Source organism: Equus przewalskii, chromosome 4 (genome assembly GCF_037783145.1).
Source record: "Equus przewalskii isolate Varuska chromosome 4, EquPr2, whole genome shotgun sequence".
In the NCBI taxonomy this organism is placed as follows: domain Eukaryota; kingdom Metazoa; phylum Chordata; class Mammalia; order Perissodactyla; family Equidae; genus Equus; species Equus przewalskii.
In genome coordinates this window covers 8,405,982-8,423,529 of record NC_091834.1, presented here as the reverse complement: position 1 = coordinate 8,423,529, position 17,548 = coordinate 8,405,982, and the positions used below count along the sequence as shown (strand labels likewise).

The following is a 17,548-nucleotide window of genomic DNA, read 5'->3' as shown; positions in this document are numbered from 1 at the left end:
TACGCTACAACAAAGCAGGATTTATTCCAGGTAGGCGAGGCTGGTTCAACATTTGAAAGTCAATTAATATAACCTGCACATTAATAGACTACAGAAGAAAAATCATATGATCCCATCAATAGATGCAGAAAAAGCATAGGACAAATCCAACAACCATTCATAACAAAAGCTCTCAGCAAACTAGGAAGAGAAGCCTCCTCAATTTACTAAAGAACATGCATAAAAATCCTTCAGATAATGTCATATTTAATGGAGAGAAACTAGATGCTTTGTATCTAAGACTGGAAACAAGGCAAGGATATCCATTCTCACCACTCCTATTCGACATCATTCTGGGAATCCTAGTTAGTGAAATAACACGAGAAAAGGAAATAAAAGGTACACAGATTGGGAAGGAGGACATAAAGCTGTCTGTGTTCACAGATGACACAATTATGTAGAAAATCCCAAAGAAACAACAATAACAAAACTCCTGGAACTAATAAGAGACTATTACAGCAAAGTTGCAGGTTACAATTAATATACAGAAGTCAATTACTTTCCTATACGCCAGAAACTAACACTAGAATTTGAAATTTTCAACAATACCATTTATATTAGCACAAAAAATGAAACACAAGGGTAGAAATCTAAAAAATATCTACAGAATCCAAGTGAAGAAAACTATAAAACTCTGAGGAAAGGAATCAAAGATCTAAATAAATGGAAACATATTCATTGCCTATGGATAGGGAGACTCAATATTGTCAAGATGTTGATTCTTCTCAACTTGATCTCTAGGTCTACAGAACCCCGGTCAAAAGCCCAGCAAGTTTTTTGTGGAGATGGGTATTGACACATTGATTCTAAAGTTTATATGGGAGGCAAAAGATCCAGAATAGCCAATGCAATATTGAAGGAGAACAATGCTAGAGAGCTGATATTACCCTCTTCAAAACTTACTATAAAGCTACAGCAATCAAGACTGTGTGGAACTGATGAGAGAACAGACACATCAGATCAATGGAACAGAATAGAGAACCCAGAAAAAGACACACAAATATAGTCACCTCATCTGTGACAAATAAGCAAAGGCAATACAGGACAGCAATGATAGTCTTTCCAACAAATGATGCTGGCACATCCACATGCAAAAAGATTAATCTAGACATAGACTTTACACCTTTCACAAAAATTGACTCAAATGGCTTACACAGTTGAATGTAAAATATAAAACTATAAACTTCCTAGAATATAACAAAGGAGGAAATCTAGGTGACTTTGGGTTTTGGCAATGATTTTTTGGATACGTAGTAAAAGAAAAAAAGAAAAATATTGATAAGTTGAACTGTATTAAAAATAAATTTTTTTGTGAAAGTTTAAAAAACTATTGAGATAAAAACCTGGAAAATATTTACAAACACAGAGCCAAAAACCACAAAGCCAAAAACCTGGAAAAATATCTGCAAACCACATATATATAAAGGATTCATATTCAAAATATACAAAAGACTGTTATAAGTCAAGAATAAGTGAACAACCAATTAAGAAATGGGCAAAAGATCTGAAGAGACACCTCATCACAGAATACAGAGATGGAAAATTAGCACATGAAAAGATGCTCAGCATCATATGTCATTTTTATTACTGCTGAAGAGTCCATTCCAATGCCTAGTGACACTGTGTACAGCAGAGTGGAACGCTGCCGTCTTTTCACGCCATCCTCTCACCTGCTGGTGCTATATCAGACAATGCTCCGCTGCTATTCATAGGGTGTTCGTGGCCACATTTTTTCAGAAGTGAGTGACCAGGTCTTTCTTCCTAGTCTGTCTAGTCTGGAAGCTCTGCTGAAGACTGTCCACCGTGGGTGACCCTGCTGGTATTTGAAATACTAGTGGCATAGCTTTCAGCATCACAACGACACACAGTCACCACAGGATGACAACTGACAGACAGGTTGTGTGGTTCTCTGACTGGGAAATGAACCCTGGCTATGGAGGTGAGAGCATTGAATCTTAACCACTAGATCACTAGGGCTGGCTATGTCATTAGGAAATTGTAAACTAAGACAAGAATGAGATACCATTATATACCTATTAGAATAGAAAAAATCTAAAATACCAAATGTTGGCAAGGATGTAGAGCAAGAGGAGCTCTCATTCACTGCTGTTGAGAATGGAAAATGGTACAACCACTTTGGAAGGTATTTTGGCAGTTTCTTACAAAGCTAAACATTGTTTAACCATATGATCCAGTAATCACATGGTATTTACCCAAATGAGTTGAAAACTTATGTCCACACATACACAAACTTGCACATGAATGCCTATAGCAGCCTTACTCATAATAGCCCCAAACTGGAAGCAACCAAGATATACTTTAAGAGGCAACCAGATAAGCTTTGGTATATCCATGCAATAGAACATTATTAGCAATAAAAAGAAATGAGCTACCAAGCCACAAAAAAATCCATCGAGGAAGCTTAAATGTATATTATCCAGTGAAAGAAATCAGTCTGAAAGAGCTATATGCTATATAATTCCAACTATATGACATTCTGAAAAATGAAAAACTGCAGACACAGCAAAAGGATCAGTGGTTGCCAGAGATTAGGAGGGAAGAAGAGAAAGATGAACAAATGAAGTACAAGGGATTTTTAGGTCAGTGATTTTATTTTGAACCATATGTAAAGGGGATACACGATGTTCTGCACTGGTCAAAACCCCCAGAATGTACAAAACAAAGGGTGAAACAATGTACATTATGGACTTTAGTTAATAACGTTGTATCAACACTGGTTCATTAATTATAAAAATGTATCACAATAACAAAAGATGTTCATAAGAGAAACTGCTGGGAAGCAGGCATATGGGAACTCTGTACTATCTTTCTTAATTTTTCTACAAATCTAAAACCGTTTAATTTTTCTACCTAATTTTTCCTGTAAATCTAAACTGTTCTAAAATATGAAGTCTATTCATTTTAAAAAATATGCATATATTTTTTAAATTCTTTAAAGGTAAACAAAACAAAACTGTCCAAAGAAGAAAACTCTAGGACCAGATAGTTTCACTGGTCAATTCTAGCAAACATTTAAGAAAGATGTAACATTAATTCTATGCTATCTCTCCCAGAAAATAGAAGAGGGGTGACTACGTTTCATCTCATTTTTTGAGGCCTGCATTACCCTGACACCAAAACCAGATCAAAACATTACAAGAAAACAACAACTATCCCTCATGAATATAGACACAAAAGTCCTTAACAAAATAGTAAAAAATAAAATCCAGCAATATGCAAAAAGGACAGTATACAACAACCAGTGTGGTTTATCTGGAGAATGCAAGGCTGGTTCAACCCTCAAAAGTCCAAGTAAGCCGTATTATCAAACTCAAGAAAAAAAACTATAATCATATCAGTAGATACAGAAAAAAATACTTGAGAAAATACAATATCCATTCATGATAAAAAATTTCCCCAAACTAGGAGTAGGTGAAAATTTCCTTAATCTGATAAAAGACATACACAACTAATATTATACTTAATGGTAAAAGACTGCATGCTTTTGTTATAAGATCAGGAAGAGGGCAAATGTGTCTACTCTGGCCCTCCTATTCAACATTGTACAGGAGGTTCTAGCTAGTCCAATGAGGCAAGCAAAAGAAATAAAAGGCATATAAAGTGGAAAGGAAGAGGTAAAACTGTCTCAATTTGCAGATTATATTATTGTCTACATCAACAGTTCTCAGCCAAGAGATTTTGTCCCCTAAAATCTTGACAATGTGTTTAACAACATCTGGAGATAATTTTGGTTGTCATAACTGGGAGTGAGGAGGATGCTATCAGGATCTAGTGAATAGAGGCCACGGATGTTGCCAAACATTTTACATTGGCCATGACACAGCTCCCCTCAACAAAGAATTATCTAGTCCCAAATATAATGAGGTCTGAGGTTAGAAACCCTAGTCTACATATAAATTCCCAAGGAATCTATGTCAAAGCTTCTAGGACTAAGTGAGTTCAGCAAGTCAGAGAATACAAGGTCAATGTACAAATATCAATTATAGTAACGTACACTAGGTATAAAAAAGAATTAATAGTGTGAGTTTATGGTTTGTTCTTACTCTGCCGTATTCACTCTGCTGTGTGAATACAGGATGAAGTTCAAAATAACTAGCACCTTTCAAGTGCCAGGTACTTTATCTATGTTTTCTCATTTTAACCTTCTGAATTTTACACAGGAAAAAGCAGACTTGGTAAAATACCGTGTTCAAATCACACTATTAATGAGGGGTTGACTCAAGCTTTGAATTAATGCATTTCAGACATGAAAGCTTCAAATCTTTATTATATAATAAATTCCTGCCATGATAAAATCTACTCTAACAAATTCATAAATTAGAAAGTGCTTTGTAAACTCTTTTAGCTAAAAAATGTTTTATTCTTCATTGTTGAGAATTCAGTAAATTAATATTAACTAAATTTCTTACTTCAGATGCTTTTTCTTCAATGTTAAACTTTAAAATAATATCTTGTAATGTAATTATACCAGAGTTTATTCAAATCCCAGGTACAAAATACTTAAGTTGTGCTTTGTTTCTTACCTTTCCTTTGTTGAAAGAGATCTGGTCGAAGTAATGCCATTATCCTTTCTAATTTTATGCTTTTCATATTTTTAAAATTAGGGAAGAAGATATCAATAAACTTATTAACATCCGTTGTATTATCTTCAACATCACAAAAGTGAGATATATGTTGTCTTTCCAGACATTCTTGTAAGCTGTTGAAATCCAAAACATAATTTCAGATTACTATAAACTGAAGTTTAATAACCATGTCAGAAATTTAAAAGTGATTATACACTCACAAATAACTTGGAGTCTAGTAAAACAAATAAAAATTGAACTTCACAAAAAGATGAGTTGTATCTCTGTATCAATCAAAGAATATGCATTTAATTAAACTTTCTATTGAACTACTCCAAAAATCAATTACATGAAATCATCTACTTTTGACTTTATGAGAGGATAAAGAAAGACCAAGAGAAAATATGTTTAAAATTTTTTTTCTTTTCTCTATGTAAGGCTTTCCAGATAGTTTCTATTTTTCCCTTTAATTTTGTCTTTGAATCAAGGGTTATTTAGGAGTATATTTCATATTTTCAAGTAGAGAAGACATTTTGGTCATCTGTTTATTGTTTACTTCCAATGTTATTGGATGATAATCAGCAAATATGTGTGGTGAAACCTTAATTTTAAAAAATTTGTTAATGTTTTCTTTGTAAACAAAGTAAGTTCATTTGTAGAATATAAGGTTACATATATTTATATTGTATATATTATAGATTGTTTACCATATACTATTTATGGCATACATATTTTCCATTCCTCTATATCCTTGCTTATTTTTGTCTGTTGTGTATTGAGACCTCTCATCGCAAAGGTATTTTTATCCAGTTGTCTTTATTCTTCTAATATTTTTATTTTTATGCATTTAACTGTTCTGTTGCTTGAGGCATATACTTGATTACTATATCGTCTTCATAAATGTTGCCTTTTACATCATGTCCTTCTTTATCAAGTTTAGCATTTTTAACGTTCACTTCTAATACTTTATTTTTGCTGGCTATTTTTTTGCCATCCCTTTATTTTTATTTTCGTGTGTTTCTTCTAAATAGAATATAAATGAGGGAATTGTTTAACACTTTTCTTGAAAAAATTTAAATTGACAGAAAAGCTGCAAGACCAAGTTAACGAACTCCCATTTATACCCTTCATCTACGTTCACCAACTGTTAACATCTTGTCACATTTGTTCTCTCTCCCTCTCATCCCTCCACGTGTGTGTGGGGGGGGGGGGGTGTGGGTGTGTGGGTGTGTGGGTGTGTGGGGGGGGGTCTGGGGGGGTGTGGGTGTGGGTGTGTGTTTTAGTGAACTATTTGAGAGTAAGCTGCAGATATTTTAACCATTCACATTCCTGAATACTTCAAGAAATTTTAAATTGATATAAAACTGTTATCTCATAAATAGTCCATATTGAAATTTCACCAATTTTCTAATACTGTCCTGTCTACAGTAATTTTTTCTCAATTCCAGATCACACATTGCATGTGGTTGTCCTACCTCTGCAGACTTCTTTAATTTCTAGAAGGGTCTCAGCTTTTTTGTCTTCCATGGGATTGATATTTTGAAGAGTCCAGGCCAGCTGTTTCGTAAATGGTTCCTCGTTTTGGATGGTTTCAAGCTAGTGGATGGCCCAGTTGTTTCCTATAACATCCTGGGCGTGATTCTCTGGCAGGAATACTACAGAAGTGGCGCTGTATCTTTCTTAGTACATCAGATTGCGGGGTACACGATGTCAATTTTTCTCATTATTAGAGATATTAATGTGGTTAAAATGGTATCCCTCATTTTTCTCCACTAAAAAGCCACAATTTCCACTTATAAATAATAAGAAATCTGTGAAGACCCTATTTGAAACTGTATATATTTTTCACACAATGGTTTTACCACCCATCGATGATTCTTGCCTGCATCAATTATTACTACAGTGGTTTTTAATTTAGTTCTTTTTTTTCCACCTTAGCCTGGTAAGCTCTGTATTTAATGGGATAATTAATCTTTTGATATTTAGTATAATAACCATATATTTGACTATATTCCTTCCATCTTACTTTATATTTACCATTTATTTTAAACTGAAGTCTTTTCTTTCCCTTATTTTGCAGATCTGAGCAAGCTGCTGTTCGTTCCAGTTTTTCCCCTTGTCAGCATGGAGGTCTACCTCGCTCATCCACTAATGTTAATGTTTTACCATCTTTTACCTGCTTCCGTAATCAAACAGATAGGTTCCAAATATTTCTTGCATTCTGGCACACTATTTCCCAGCTTTAACATTCCATTCGTGCCCCCTTCCACAAATTCAAATGAGAACCTTAAAATACTGTGTTACCTTCTTCATCTCATCTCTCCTGTCTCCTGTCTGAGACTTTTGAACCATTTTGCCACACATGCTCAGCGGCTCCTAGGTTTTGTTGAGATAATTCAGAATCTATCAGCATTGTCTTCTATTTCAAGAGTCCTTCATTAGCTATTATATTGTATAACCCAGAACTGTGTAATGTGTATATATGTGTGTGTGTGTATTCATAAATTCCAAGGCTCATGGCTAACAACTGTTTCCCTTCGCATGTTTCCCCCATGTTGAGGTGTCTCTTTTCATTTTTTGTTTGGTCTAGTCTTTCCTCAAATATTTTCCATAGAAGGGGTATATAGATGATACATTCCTAAGCACGTCCTTGAACATCCTCCTTTGCTCCACCGGTAAATGATATCCTGGCTTCGTGAAGAATGCAGGGCTTGTAGTCATTTTCTCTCAGTAGGATGATGACGAGTCCTGTGCCAATCAGAGATATTTTCCCTTGTAAGCAACTTGCTCTCAGGTGCTGCAGATGTGGAGTCGGTGGAAGGGGCCCACCAAAAGTTTAAATTACTAGGGGGTGCACTGTTGCTAGAGAAATTTTAAACTGATACTAAAGCCAACTAAGTCAGGCTGCTTCTTATCATCACTATGCACCAGCAATTCTAAATAATGTTAGTGATAAAAGACTCCTCCTCAAAAAAAAATTTTGTTCATCTAAATTCTAAACAATTCCTGTGGTCAGTGTTGAATTTTAATAATATATATGTAAGCTTCAAGTTAGCACATTTTTATTACTTATCTTTAATAAACAATGTACTCTACATAGAAGAATGAATCCTAAAATAACAAAGCTATTGGCAGTATTGCAAATTCTTGAATTTATTGTGAAAGAGGAGTTTCATGCACCTTTGTGTATTAAACATGGATATACAGTGAAGATCAGTTTGAGAATGTCATTGAAAAATCTTCAAAAACTGAAGCTTACAAACAAACACCGTACTTCATTCCCGTGATGGACTCATAGATACAGGTAAGCATGTTTTTTCCTTTGTTTAAAGATATGTTTAAATATTATTAACCTGTTACTTGTTTCACTTTTGGTATTATAATGTTTATTTTTATTTTTTGCTTACATGTTCATATACGCACAAAATTCCATAAAAGACAATTTTCGCTATGTTTCTTTCCTGGCCGTTATTACTTGTCTCACTCAATAATTAGTATTTACAATAATACTGTCATATAGAGGAGAGGGGTGTTAAGAAAATTATCTGCTCTGGGTTTCAAATATATTAAATACACCACTGCCTGTTCTTCCTGTCTGGAGACAGTGCACAGTGTTTTTCACAGGATATTCCTGTATCCGTGTTTTTTAGCATCAGTCAAGGCTGGACCACGGCAAGCACTTTCAATTGGCAGATACACGTGCTTCTTCATTCCAGGGAATTTTTTTCCCTATTCTTTGTTGACTTACGGGTTATCCATCTGCTCTTTCTTCTCTGTATGGAATTTCTCTTATTAGCACATTGGTCTCCCCAGTATATTCTCCAGATCGCTTATATCTGCTCTCATGATGTCGGTCTCATTTTTTCCTGTTCTTTGAGCTATTTCTTACATCTGATTTTCACATCATTAATTCAAGTCTCAAATGACCATCACATCCTATAATTCTCCAGTGAATTGATACTTCAAATTACAGTTTTTATAATTCAAATTTGAAATTCCTTTTCTTATGTGAATGTAGCACTTGGATCTCAAGTATTATTATTAATTATTATTATTATTATTATTACTAACATTTTATTTAAGGACTTCTCTGTCTCTAGCAGTTCTTTTTCACTGAGCTTGTGTTTTGATTATTTTTTTTTAAAGATTTTATTTTTTTCCTCTTTCTCCCCAAAGCCCCCTGGTACATAGTTGTATGTCCTTCGTTGTGGGTCCTTCTAGTTGTGGCATGTGGGACGCTGCCTCAGCGTGGTTTGATGAGCAGTGCCATGTCCGCGCCCAGGATTCGAACCAACGAAACACTGGGCCGCCTGCAGCGGAGTGCGCGAACTTAACCACTCGGCCATGGGGCCAGCCCCGCTTGTGTTTTGATTTTTGAGTAGATCTTCCCTTTTGTGGCTACGAGTTTCCCTTAGGTGGGTAGTCATTTTTCTTCATTGGCTCATTGGGGCTTATGTCTGGTTTTTGGTGGGTTAAGTGTTGGAAACACTGTAGCTGGAAGGCAAAGTGGCCTCTAGGCTACAAGCCTGAGCTGCAGAAGCCAGCAGGCTGTCATTCCCCTGCAGGAACAATTGGACGAAGCCCTCAGTAAAGTGGACTTCACGGGCAAGGCAGTCAGTAATCCTGCTCAGCTCCATCTTGACTTCCAGGAGTCAGGCAGGGCCAGTGAAGTCATGTCAACTTTGCCCTTGGGAATCATAAGTCCACATTTGTCCTTCCCAAGTTCAGCTCCAGGTTGTCTCCAGGCTCTTGCCTCCTTTCTCAGTAGAGAAAGCACCACCCCACCCTCCCTTTCTCTTTAGTTGGGGACCTAAACAGAGCTCCAGGCCTCACCTATGGCCAGCTGCTTACCAGTGCAGTTTCCTTTTGATGCAGGAGGGGCAAGAAAGGTCTGGCGATGGGAGCAGAGAGCCAAGGTATAGAATTCAGACTGCTCTGATCCCAGAAACATATTTTAAAGATGATTTTTAGGAGTTGTATTGTATCCATTATCTTTAATTTAAATGAGAATTTCATAAAAGAGAAAACTAGCTCTCTATAGCTACGACATATATAGGGATAAATAGGTGGCCAAGAATAAAACAGACACTTTCTACAGATAGAGAAATACAATACATTATAGGAGGTAGGAACTGTCATCCTCACTCAGTCATAAAGATTTGAAGCTGAAAAAAACTTTAGAGATCACCTAATCTTTCCCCATCTTTGTATCCCCAGTACCGGCACATAGAAGGACCTTAATAAATATTACATGAATGAAAGGATGCATGACAAAATGAATAAATGAATGAGCGAAGACTCTGCCAGTAACTACTGATATGACTCTGGGCTATGTAGCTAACCGATCCACACCTCCCTCTTCCGCACGATGACTACACAATGTCAAACGACACTGTCCTTTGAGTTCTTAACACACAGGTTGATTAAGGAGACAGACACGTAAACAGATAATATAAATAATGTGATAAAAGGCCATCATGAAGGAATCTGGGATCTGGATGAAAAACGTGGGTGCCTGTGTCCTGTTTTCCTGGTTCACCCTCCCTTCTCCCAGCCACTGGATCAAACGGGACATCGTTGGCATGGAGAAATTTTTCCCATGCTATGTGGGTTCACAGACTGTGAGCGTTTTTCTCTGTAGGGATAATCAAGCTGACAAAGACCAGGGCTCTGCTGTCCTACATGTGCTCATGTTCATGGAAGGGGCCACCTATCACTGCCAGTCTAATTGCCCTGCTTTTAACTTCCCTTCTGCCTCACCCCCATCCCCCACCACCGAGAGAGGAAGGTGAGGAGGCTTTGAGGTGGGGGCGGGGTGGCAAAAAAAGTAAAAGTGAACAAATGTCTAAATTATTCGTGAGAGTTTTTGTCCTTGATCCTTTAGGTTCTGGATCTACTTAAAAGATGGCAGGTGGGGGGTGCCCAGCACCTGTTTGGCCTGCCTCCAGAACGAGAACTGTGAAAACGATCCCCAGACAAACACGCTCCCCACTCCATGCTGCCTGCTTGCGGCCATTGCTTGGGAGAAACATGGGCCAAAGGCAAATGGAATCACTAAGTTTAATAGAAAATACTGCAGACTTTGCCAACATTAATACATCACACTCTGCCCCCACCCCGCCAACTGCCTCAATTGGTCACCTTATTCTGTCGGTATTGAACAACTGGAGACAAGTAGCTTCTCAAAGTTGGATGCAATGGAGACGTACCTGAACACTACAGTGGAACACTGACTTCTCTTATTCCAGGTGCATTAATGAGTGTTTCATACAACGCTTTTTTTTTTAATGGCTCAAAAACTCTGGTATGAAATCTGATATCTTTTTGAGCCCAATACTGCCCATCTAAACCTTCCCTCTGCCCACTGATTATCATTTCCCTTAAAATTCTGACAGTGACTACTACTGTTTATAAAGCCCTTTGTCAGCAGTTGATTTACCTTATGAATCCCTCTGTCCCACTCAAAACTTGGAATTAATGATATTAGGGTCTCCTTGCTACCTAAAATGTATGACATCACTAGGAACCAGCAGATGTCGCTACTCACGAAAAGCCATTACAATTCATTAATGAGACAACAAGGAAAGTTCTGGAGATTCCCAGACAGAAAATGCAATGGAGACGGGCTGCCTGGCACGAAGAGACACACACCGTGAAGCCTCAAGACTCAGCTACTCTCAACAGGTTCCTGCTCACCCACCTTCTTTCAGGCACAGCTCTGCCAGCTCCTGTGTTAAACTCTGGATTTTCTGAGTCTTCAGAGGAATAAAAGGCACAAATGGCAGTGCATAAAACTGACATTCTGCAAATTACTTATGTTCCTTTTCAAATATTTTAAAACCCATTAACAAAAATATACAACTATTTAGTTCTCAGCAATTTACAATCACTAACTGCCTTAAGAAGAATGGCAGAGTACCCACGATGTCTTTAGGACACAGGGAAGGTGAAAGTGGAATGTGGGGAAATGGGAGAGAAGATGGGGTTGGGAGGGATTACGTGGGTCTCTACCTACCCCTGGAGCCCCAGGCCATGAGGCCAGACTGGTGTGCCCACCTTTAGAAAGACAAGCAGGGAAAAGTCCTCCCTTTGTAATCCCCTTGACATAAACTTTCAGGGCAATCCCAGCTTTGTTGAATATACAGTATTTGAGCTTCAACATAAAATGTGTGGCTTCAGCATAAAAGTGTTTGTCTTTAGATTTTGAGATATTTGGACCTTAGTGTTATTATCGGGTCCTACACTTCATTACCTACTAACACATTGTCAGTGGTACATTTTCTGGTCTCAAGCTACCTCTCCCATTTTGTCTTCATCGCCGTGGCTGTCTCCTCTTGATCTTCAGATGGTTCTTTGGGTTCAGTCTCAGGATTAGCTTCAGTTTCTTCCCAGGGAGGCTGTCGTTCATTTCCTGGAGCTATAACTAGAATATAGCTTAGGCCGCTTGTCATAAAACGGACAAAATCTTCAAATTCAGGCTAAAAAATAAAATGATAAACCATTTACTTTTGGCTCCTGAAATGCATAGACCAAAATGGCGGCCACTACCCAAGCCAAGTGACATCTTCCCTTCCATGATCACAGGCAAGGGAATGTTATTCTTACAAACCTCTTGCTATAAACAAATCTTTGAAGGATAGACGTTCACCGCTAGCAGGGATTGATCTTAAAGAGAGTCTAATAACTGTTCTCAAACTTTAGGATGCTTCCAAATCATCTGGTGGGCTTGTTAAAATACAGATTTCTGGAGTCCAATCCCAGAGGTTATGATTCAGCAGGTTTAGGGTGGGGCCTAGGAATTGGATTTTCTCAAAGATTCCCAGGAGATGCTGATGCAGCTGGTCCAACCCTTTCCTTTTACAAGTGTGGAAGTTGGGGTCAAGAGAGATGGTTTGAGTGGCACAGCTGGTTTTACAAAGTACTGTCCAATAGAACTTTCTGTGACAATAAACCTGTTCTCCTGCGTTCTCCAATACAAGTAGCCACGTGCAGCTATTGAGCACTTGAAATGTGGCTAATGCAACTAAGACTCTAGATTTTTCATTTTATTTAATTTTAATGAACTTAAATTCAAATGGCCACATGTATCTAATGCCTACCACATTGGACAGAGCATTTCTAGAAGCTAAGTCTCCTGACCCAAAAGCCAGAGTACTTTCCAATACACGGCATTGCCTGTATTATATTTCCTCAAGCAAAAGAGAATTTAAAATATATCTTGAGAGAAAAGCCTTTAGGTAAAAAAGAATAAAGCTTGACTGTGAAGTTAATGACAAGGAGCATTAACCTGGGATAAAAAGCTATGGGAAAGGCCTGGATATTCACACTTCCGGCGGGCTGATCAAGGAGTCTTAGAGGACACAGCATAACAAGGTGTTCACTCCAACGAAACACAGTAGACCACCCACTTTTGCTCAGCTGCCAAATTTGTTCCAGAGATTTCTCCATAGTGGCCGTCTTTGGTATTTCCATGATATAGAAACCAATAGGGACATTCGGAGCTCATTTGGTTGGTTAGGCTTATTCACTTGCTTTTCTTTAATGAGGATCTAAAACTTATAGGAATCCACCATATTTGGGAACACAGTGTTGTTGTTGTTGTTTTTTTAACTTCTTACCTCGTCTGCTATTCGACTGTAGAAGTCCCTTACTTGTTCCTCCGTGAGCACTCTCTTATCCTCTGCTTCTATGACAAATCCTGCCTTGATAATCTTCAATTAGACAGTAAAGTTAGATCCAGACGTGTCATGGGACCACATGTAAAACAAGTCAAGGACATTCGTTTCCTGGGCTTAACAAACCACTCAGATTTGAACATGTATCATGTAAAGACCTCAGCATGATCCATAGGGCACTAGGTTTGAAGAAGCTCAAAAATATATAAATAAAGAATGCCTTTTCACATCCCCTGGTAGTTAAGTTTTCAAGGCCTCAACCAGAGACTCCGCAATATTTCTATTATTTAAGTGAATTGCCTCAAAATGTGAAAAAACTAACCAAATTCCAGGGAAAGATATAACAGTTTCTGAATCATTTGCAAAGACATAAATTTACAAGCACTTCTTAACCATCTATTTTCAAAATTGTTCTAACTTTCTTTTTTTTAAGGATTTATTTTGTTGACTATAATTCATAATCTAATATATCTTATTCTTATAGAAACAAAAATATCCAAATGATGGGGAAGGATAGGATTTAAGATTTAGCCATGCTTTACTTGTCTTAAAGAAAATTAAATTTAATGACAAATTCAGTTTGCACGTCACTCAGGTACAAAAAAATGTAACAAACAGAAGTTTTGAGATGAATATGACAAGTCTAATGAGGTACCAAACAATTAAATATAAGTGTAATCTGTGTTCAAAGCAACTCAGTAATTACATTAAACCATGCCAATCATTTGAGCTCACTTTGGAGGATCCTGGAACAGGTATGTTCTACTTCTAGTGTGAAAGCAGACACTGCACTGGTTGCCTTGGCTTCGTGGACATCACAGAGCATTACTTACATCTTAGTGACCCCTCTCCTAACTGACATTCCAACTTGAACACATTCTAAATACTCAAATCATGTCTTTGTTGTTACTTAGTGCCTGACAACAGAACGGAAAATCCAAGCAACATTTAAACTTAATAACTTCTCCTTTAGCATAGTTGAAAAGTGCAGTGTGTTCATTTTCTTTTCATTCAAAACATTCTTTGTTTTTTCTGTCCTAGTTGTTATGTAGCTGCTCACTGTGTTCCAGAGAGGTGAAGTATTTAGTAGATAGTCATAATTTACGTCTCTGAAATGTCGTTCACTATGTCAAAACTAAAAAATTCAGATGAACTGATGATTAATAGTATTCCCTCAACTAAGAAAAAAATGACATAATTTTGAAAAAGCTAGTAAACCACTCTCAAATAAGAAACAGTAAACCATTGTATGTGATATTATTTCTGAAAACTTTATAAAGGATAAGCAGTATATAGGGTACTGGGGTACAGTTGGGTGTCCCCCCTCCCAGTAAACCCACCAGAATATGGAAAAACAGAAGGTGATTTTTATAGAGTGATATTAATTAAATCAACTCATAATTGGAAGAGAGAGCATGTGTACCATGACCCGTGGACCATCTACTTTATTGTAGTTTGATCAATGATAATGCTGCTATAGCTAAAGGAAGAATACATGATGGGGATTTCATCCGGAGGTATCAACCCCTCCTCACCGAGCTCCCTATGGGTTCTCCTCTAGTGCACATGCAACATTCTTTCAAATTTCAATATAATCTTCTTGTTTCAACACAAAGTCATTGTTCAGGGTCAGCAAACTACAGCCCTCAGGCACAGTCTGGCCCAGCACCTGTTTTTGGCACACAGCCAGGCCTGTTTGTTTCCATACCACCTCTTGTTGGTTTCTCCATAAGATGGCAGAACTAAGCAGTCGTGACAGAGATCACGTGCCTCATAAGCAGAAAATAGTTACAATCTGGCCCTTTCCAGGAAGAGTCTGCTATTCTTTGGATGACAATGCAATTCTCCTCCAAAAAGTTTTTTTTGGCTCTAAAGCAAAATGTTAAATACTTCCTTAAGATATCATGTATCTGGAAAGGACCTACATTTGTGACAATACACAGGGAATAAAGAAAGCTAATGTGAGCTTATGACAAGTTCGCATTGCTAATAACTAAACATGAAGAACGTGTGTCACAATCCATTATAAGAGCTAGAACTCCCATCATTTATATCAGATGCTGGTAGAGCAGTTATTTAAATAAGGATGCTTGAGTACTTCTAGCCTTTGTAAAGACAAAACGTTCAAAGCCTTTAGAGGTGCCTAGCACCAAAAGTTCTTTATGTTCTATTTTACTCTAAATGATAAGCTTGTTTCTAAGTTGACAATTAAGGGTTGTTATTTTGCAATTAATGTAAACCATTTGGGGTAAATATTACTTACTTTTTCTTTAATTTCTCTATCTTTTCTAGTAATCACAGCATCAGGTTTGATAATAGCAATGCTGCATATTTGCTCTAGGAAAAAAAATAGAAGAATTTCATTTTGGGGAAAAAAGTCTAGATAATGAGGGATTGGCAAGTAGAAATGTAAACTACTAATGTCCAGTGAATTTTTGTCCATTGATAGCTTTGTTCTTATTATGGTGTTTCAACCACCGGTTTCTACTTGGAATCAAATTGCAGTTCCTATATTTGCCTGCAGGAGAAACATTCACAACAGTTTGTAGTCAACAGGGCCTCTCTCAAAAAGAAAAATAGTAGGTGGGCTCTAGCCATTTCAATACAATTCACATGCATTAGAATCACACTCGTGATCCATCCAGCTCAGCGTCGCTGGTGAGTGGAGTTTCAACGTTAGCAGACATTACAAACTGATGGATTTACCAACTACGGATGTATCCTCATTTATCCACACATTCTTATGATGAGCTCTTAGTGCAAGAGAGCTCACTGAGCGCACTGTGTACTTCTGTTCCCTCCAGAGTATGAACACACACTCACACACCCACACAGACAATCCAGCGAAGGCAGGAAATTGTTCACTGTAAAGTAAAGGAGTGTGGCTCACCAAGGAAGAAATTATTTACACAAGTTTTTGGAAGATGATGAAGGATGAAATAAGAGGAAGCTGCTGTCCAGATCAGTTAAGGGGACAGGATCCCCTCAGAGACCAAACGGAAGGCAGGCGGAGCAAAAGAGCTTGCTTTTTAATAGCCAAGGCTAGTATTGCACAAATCATCCTTCATCCTACCAGCCCCTTATCAGTTAGCGCTGATGTCATTACCAGCTTTCTGTTGCTCCAAGTGTTGCTGTGATGAACATCCACGTCCACAAATCCCTTGCCATTACTTTAGGAACTTTACTTACCGGCACTTTCGTAGGGTGCTTCCCCAGCCTCTTCTGTGTCTGAGTCCACAAACAAAATTTCATGATACTATGGAAGAGAAATGCACATGAGACAGTTCTATTTTTTATGATAGCTAAAAGGTTTTTAGAAATTTTGTTTCTAATAAATATTTATAATCCAAGGGACAAAAAGTAAAGTGAAAATGTGCCTGTATTTATCTAACACTACTTTTCCTAAGCTTTCCACTGAAATAAAACAAGGAATGTTTAAAACAGTTGGGATGGGGAGACTATCATAAATAATGCATATATGCTATATGGAAAATAGTTAAAGTCAAAACCCTTAAAACTTAAGAAAAGCACAAGGAATAAAATAAGAAAGAAGCAGAGATTAACACATAAGAAAGCAATAAACACACAATTATCATGTTAAAGATCAAAAGGGCATTTGATAAGTTTCAAGACGCATTCTTGACTATTACTCTTAGTAAATTTGAAACAGGAAGATACCTCCTTAACTCATAAAAAAAATGTCTTGCTCAAAACAATAGCCAATTTCCTACTACAGAGTAAAATGCTAGGAATAACAGTGAGGAGGGGTCTTAATTTCTTGAGAAGCCCTGAAAATGCTTCTGTGAGTCTGTGAACTGAATCAAAGGTTTATATATTTCCATATATACATTTTTGGGGAAGAGAATGGATAACTTCAGATTCTCAATGGAATAAAGACTCATAAATGTTTGGAATTAACTATGCAGAAAGCATTCACTCCTACTATAATCAGGAATAAGATCATTATACCGGATACAACCTTAAATTGACCTGACTTTGCATTTGCCGGACCTGTGCTGGCCAATAAGGCAGCACTAACCACATAAGGCTCTCTGAGCACTTGAAATGAGGTTAGTCCAAATTAAGATGCTCTATAAGTGAAAAGTACACAGCATATTCCAAAGATTTCATGTGAAAAAAATGAATGCTGAGTACCTTATTTTTTATATTGAGTACATCTTTAAATGGGAATCTTTTGAATATATTGGATTAAATAAAAGATGTTTTTTAAAATTAATTTCACCTTTT

At 37.2% G+C, this 17,548-nt stretch overlaps 1 protein-coding gene across 3 annotated transcripts in view; it reads right to left on the bottom strand.

Annotated features, from left to right (window-relative positions):
• NME8 (NME/NM23 family member 8) overlaps window positions 1–17,548 on the bottom strand; it is a 47,003-nt gene that overhangs the window by 20,100 nt on the left and 9,355 nt on the right. For all 3 annotated transcript variants that reach the window (XM_070615422.1, XM_070615420.1, XM_070615421.1), the window contains exons 7-11: window positions 16,490–16,556; window positions 15,564–15,637; window positions 13,244–13,336; window positions 11,922–12,103; window positions 4,584–4,759 (exon numbers count right to left, since the gene is read on the bottom strand). In XM_070615422.1, the coding sequence (XP_070471523.1) occupies window positions 4,584–4,759; window positions 11,922–12,103; window positions 13,244–13,336; window positions 15,564–15,637; window positions 16,490–16,556 (592 nt within the window). The remainder of the gene's footprint in view (window positions 1–4,583; window positions 4,760–11,921; window positions 12,104–13,243; window positions 13,337–15,563; window positions 15,638–16,489; window positions 16,557–17,548) is intronic.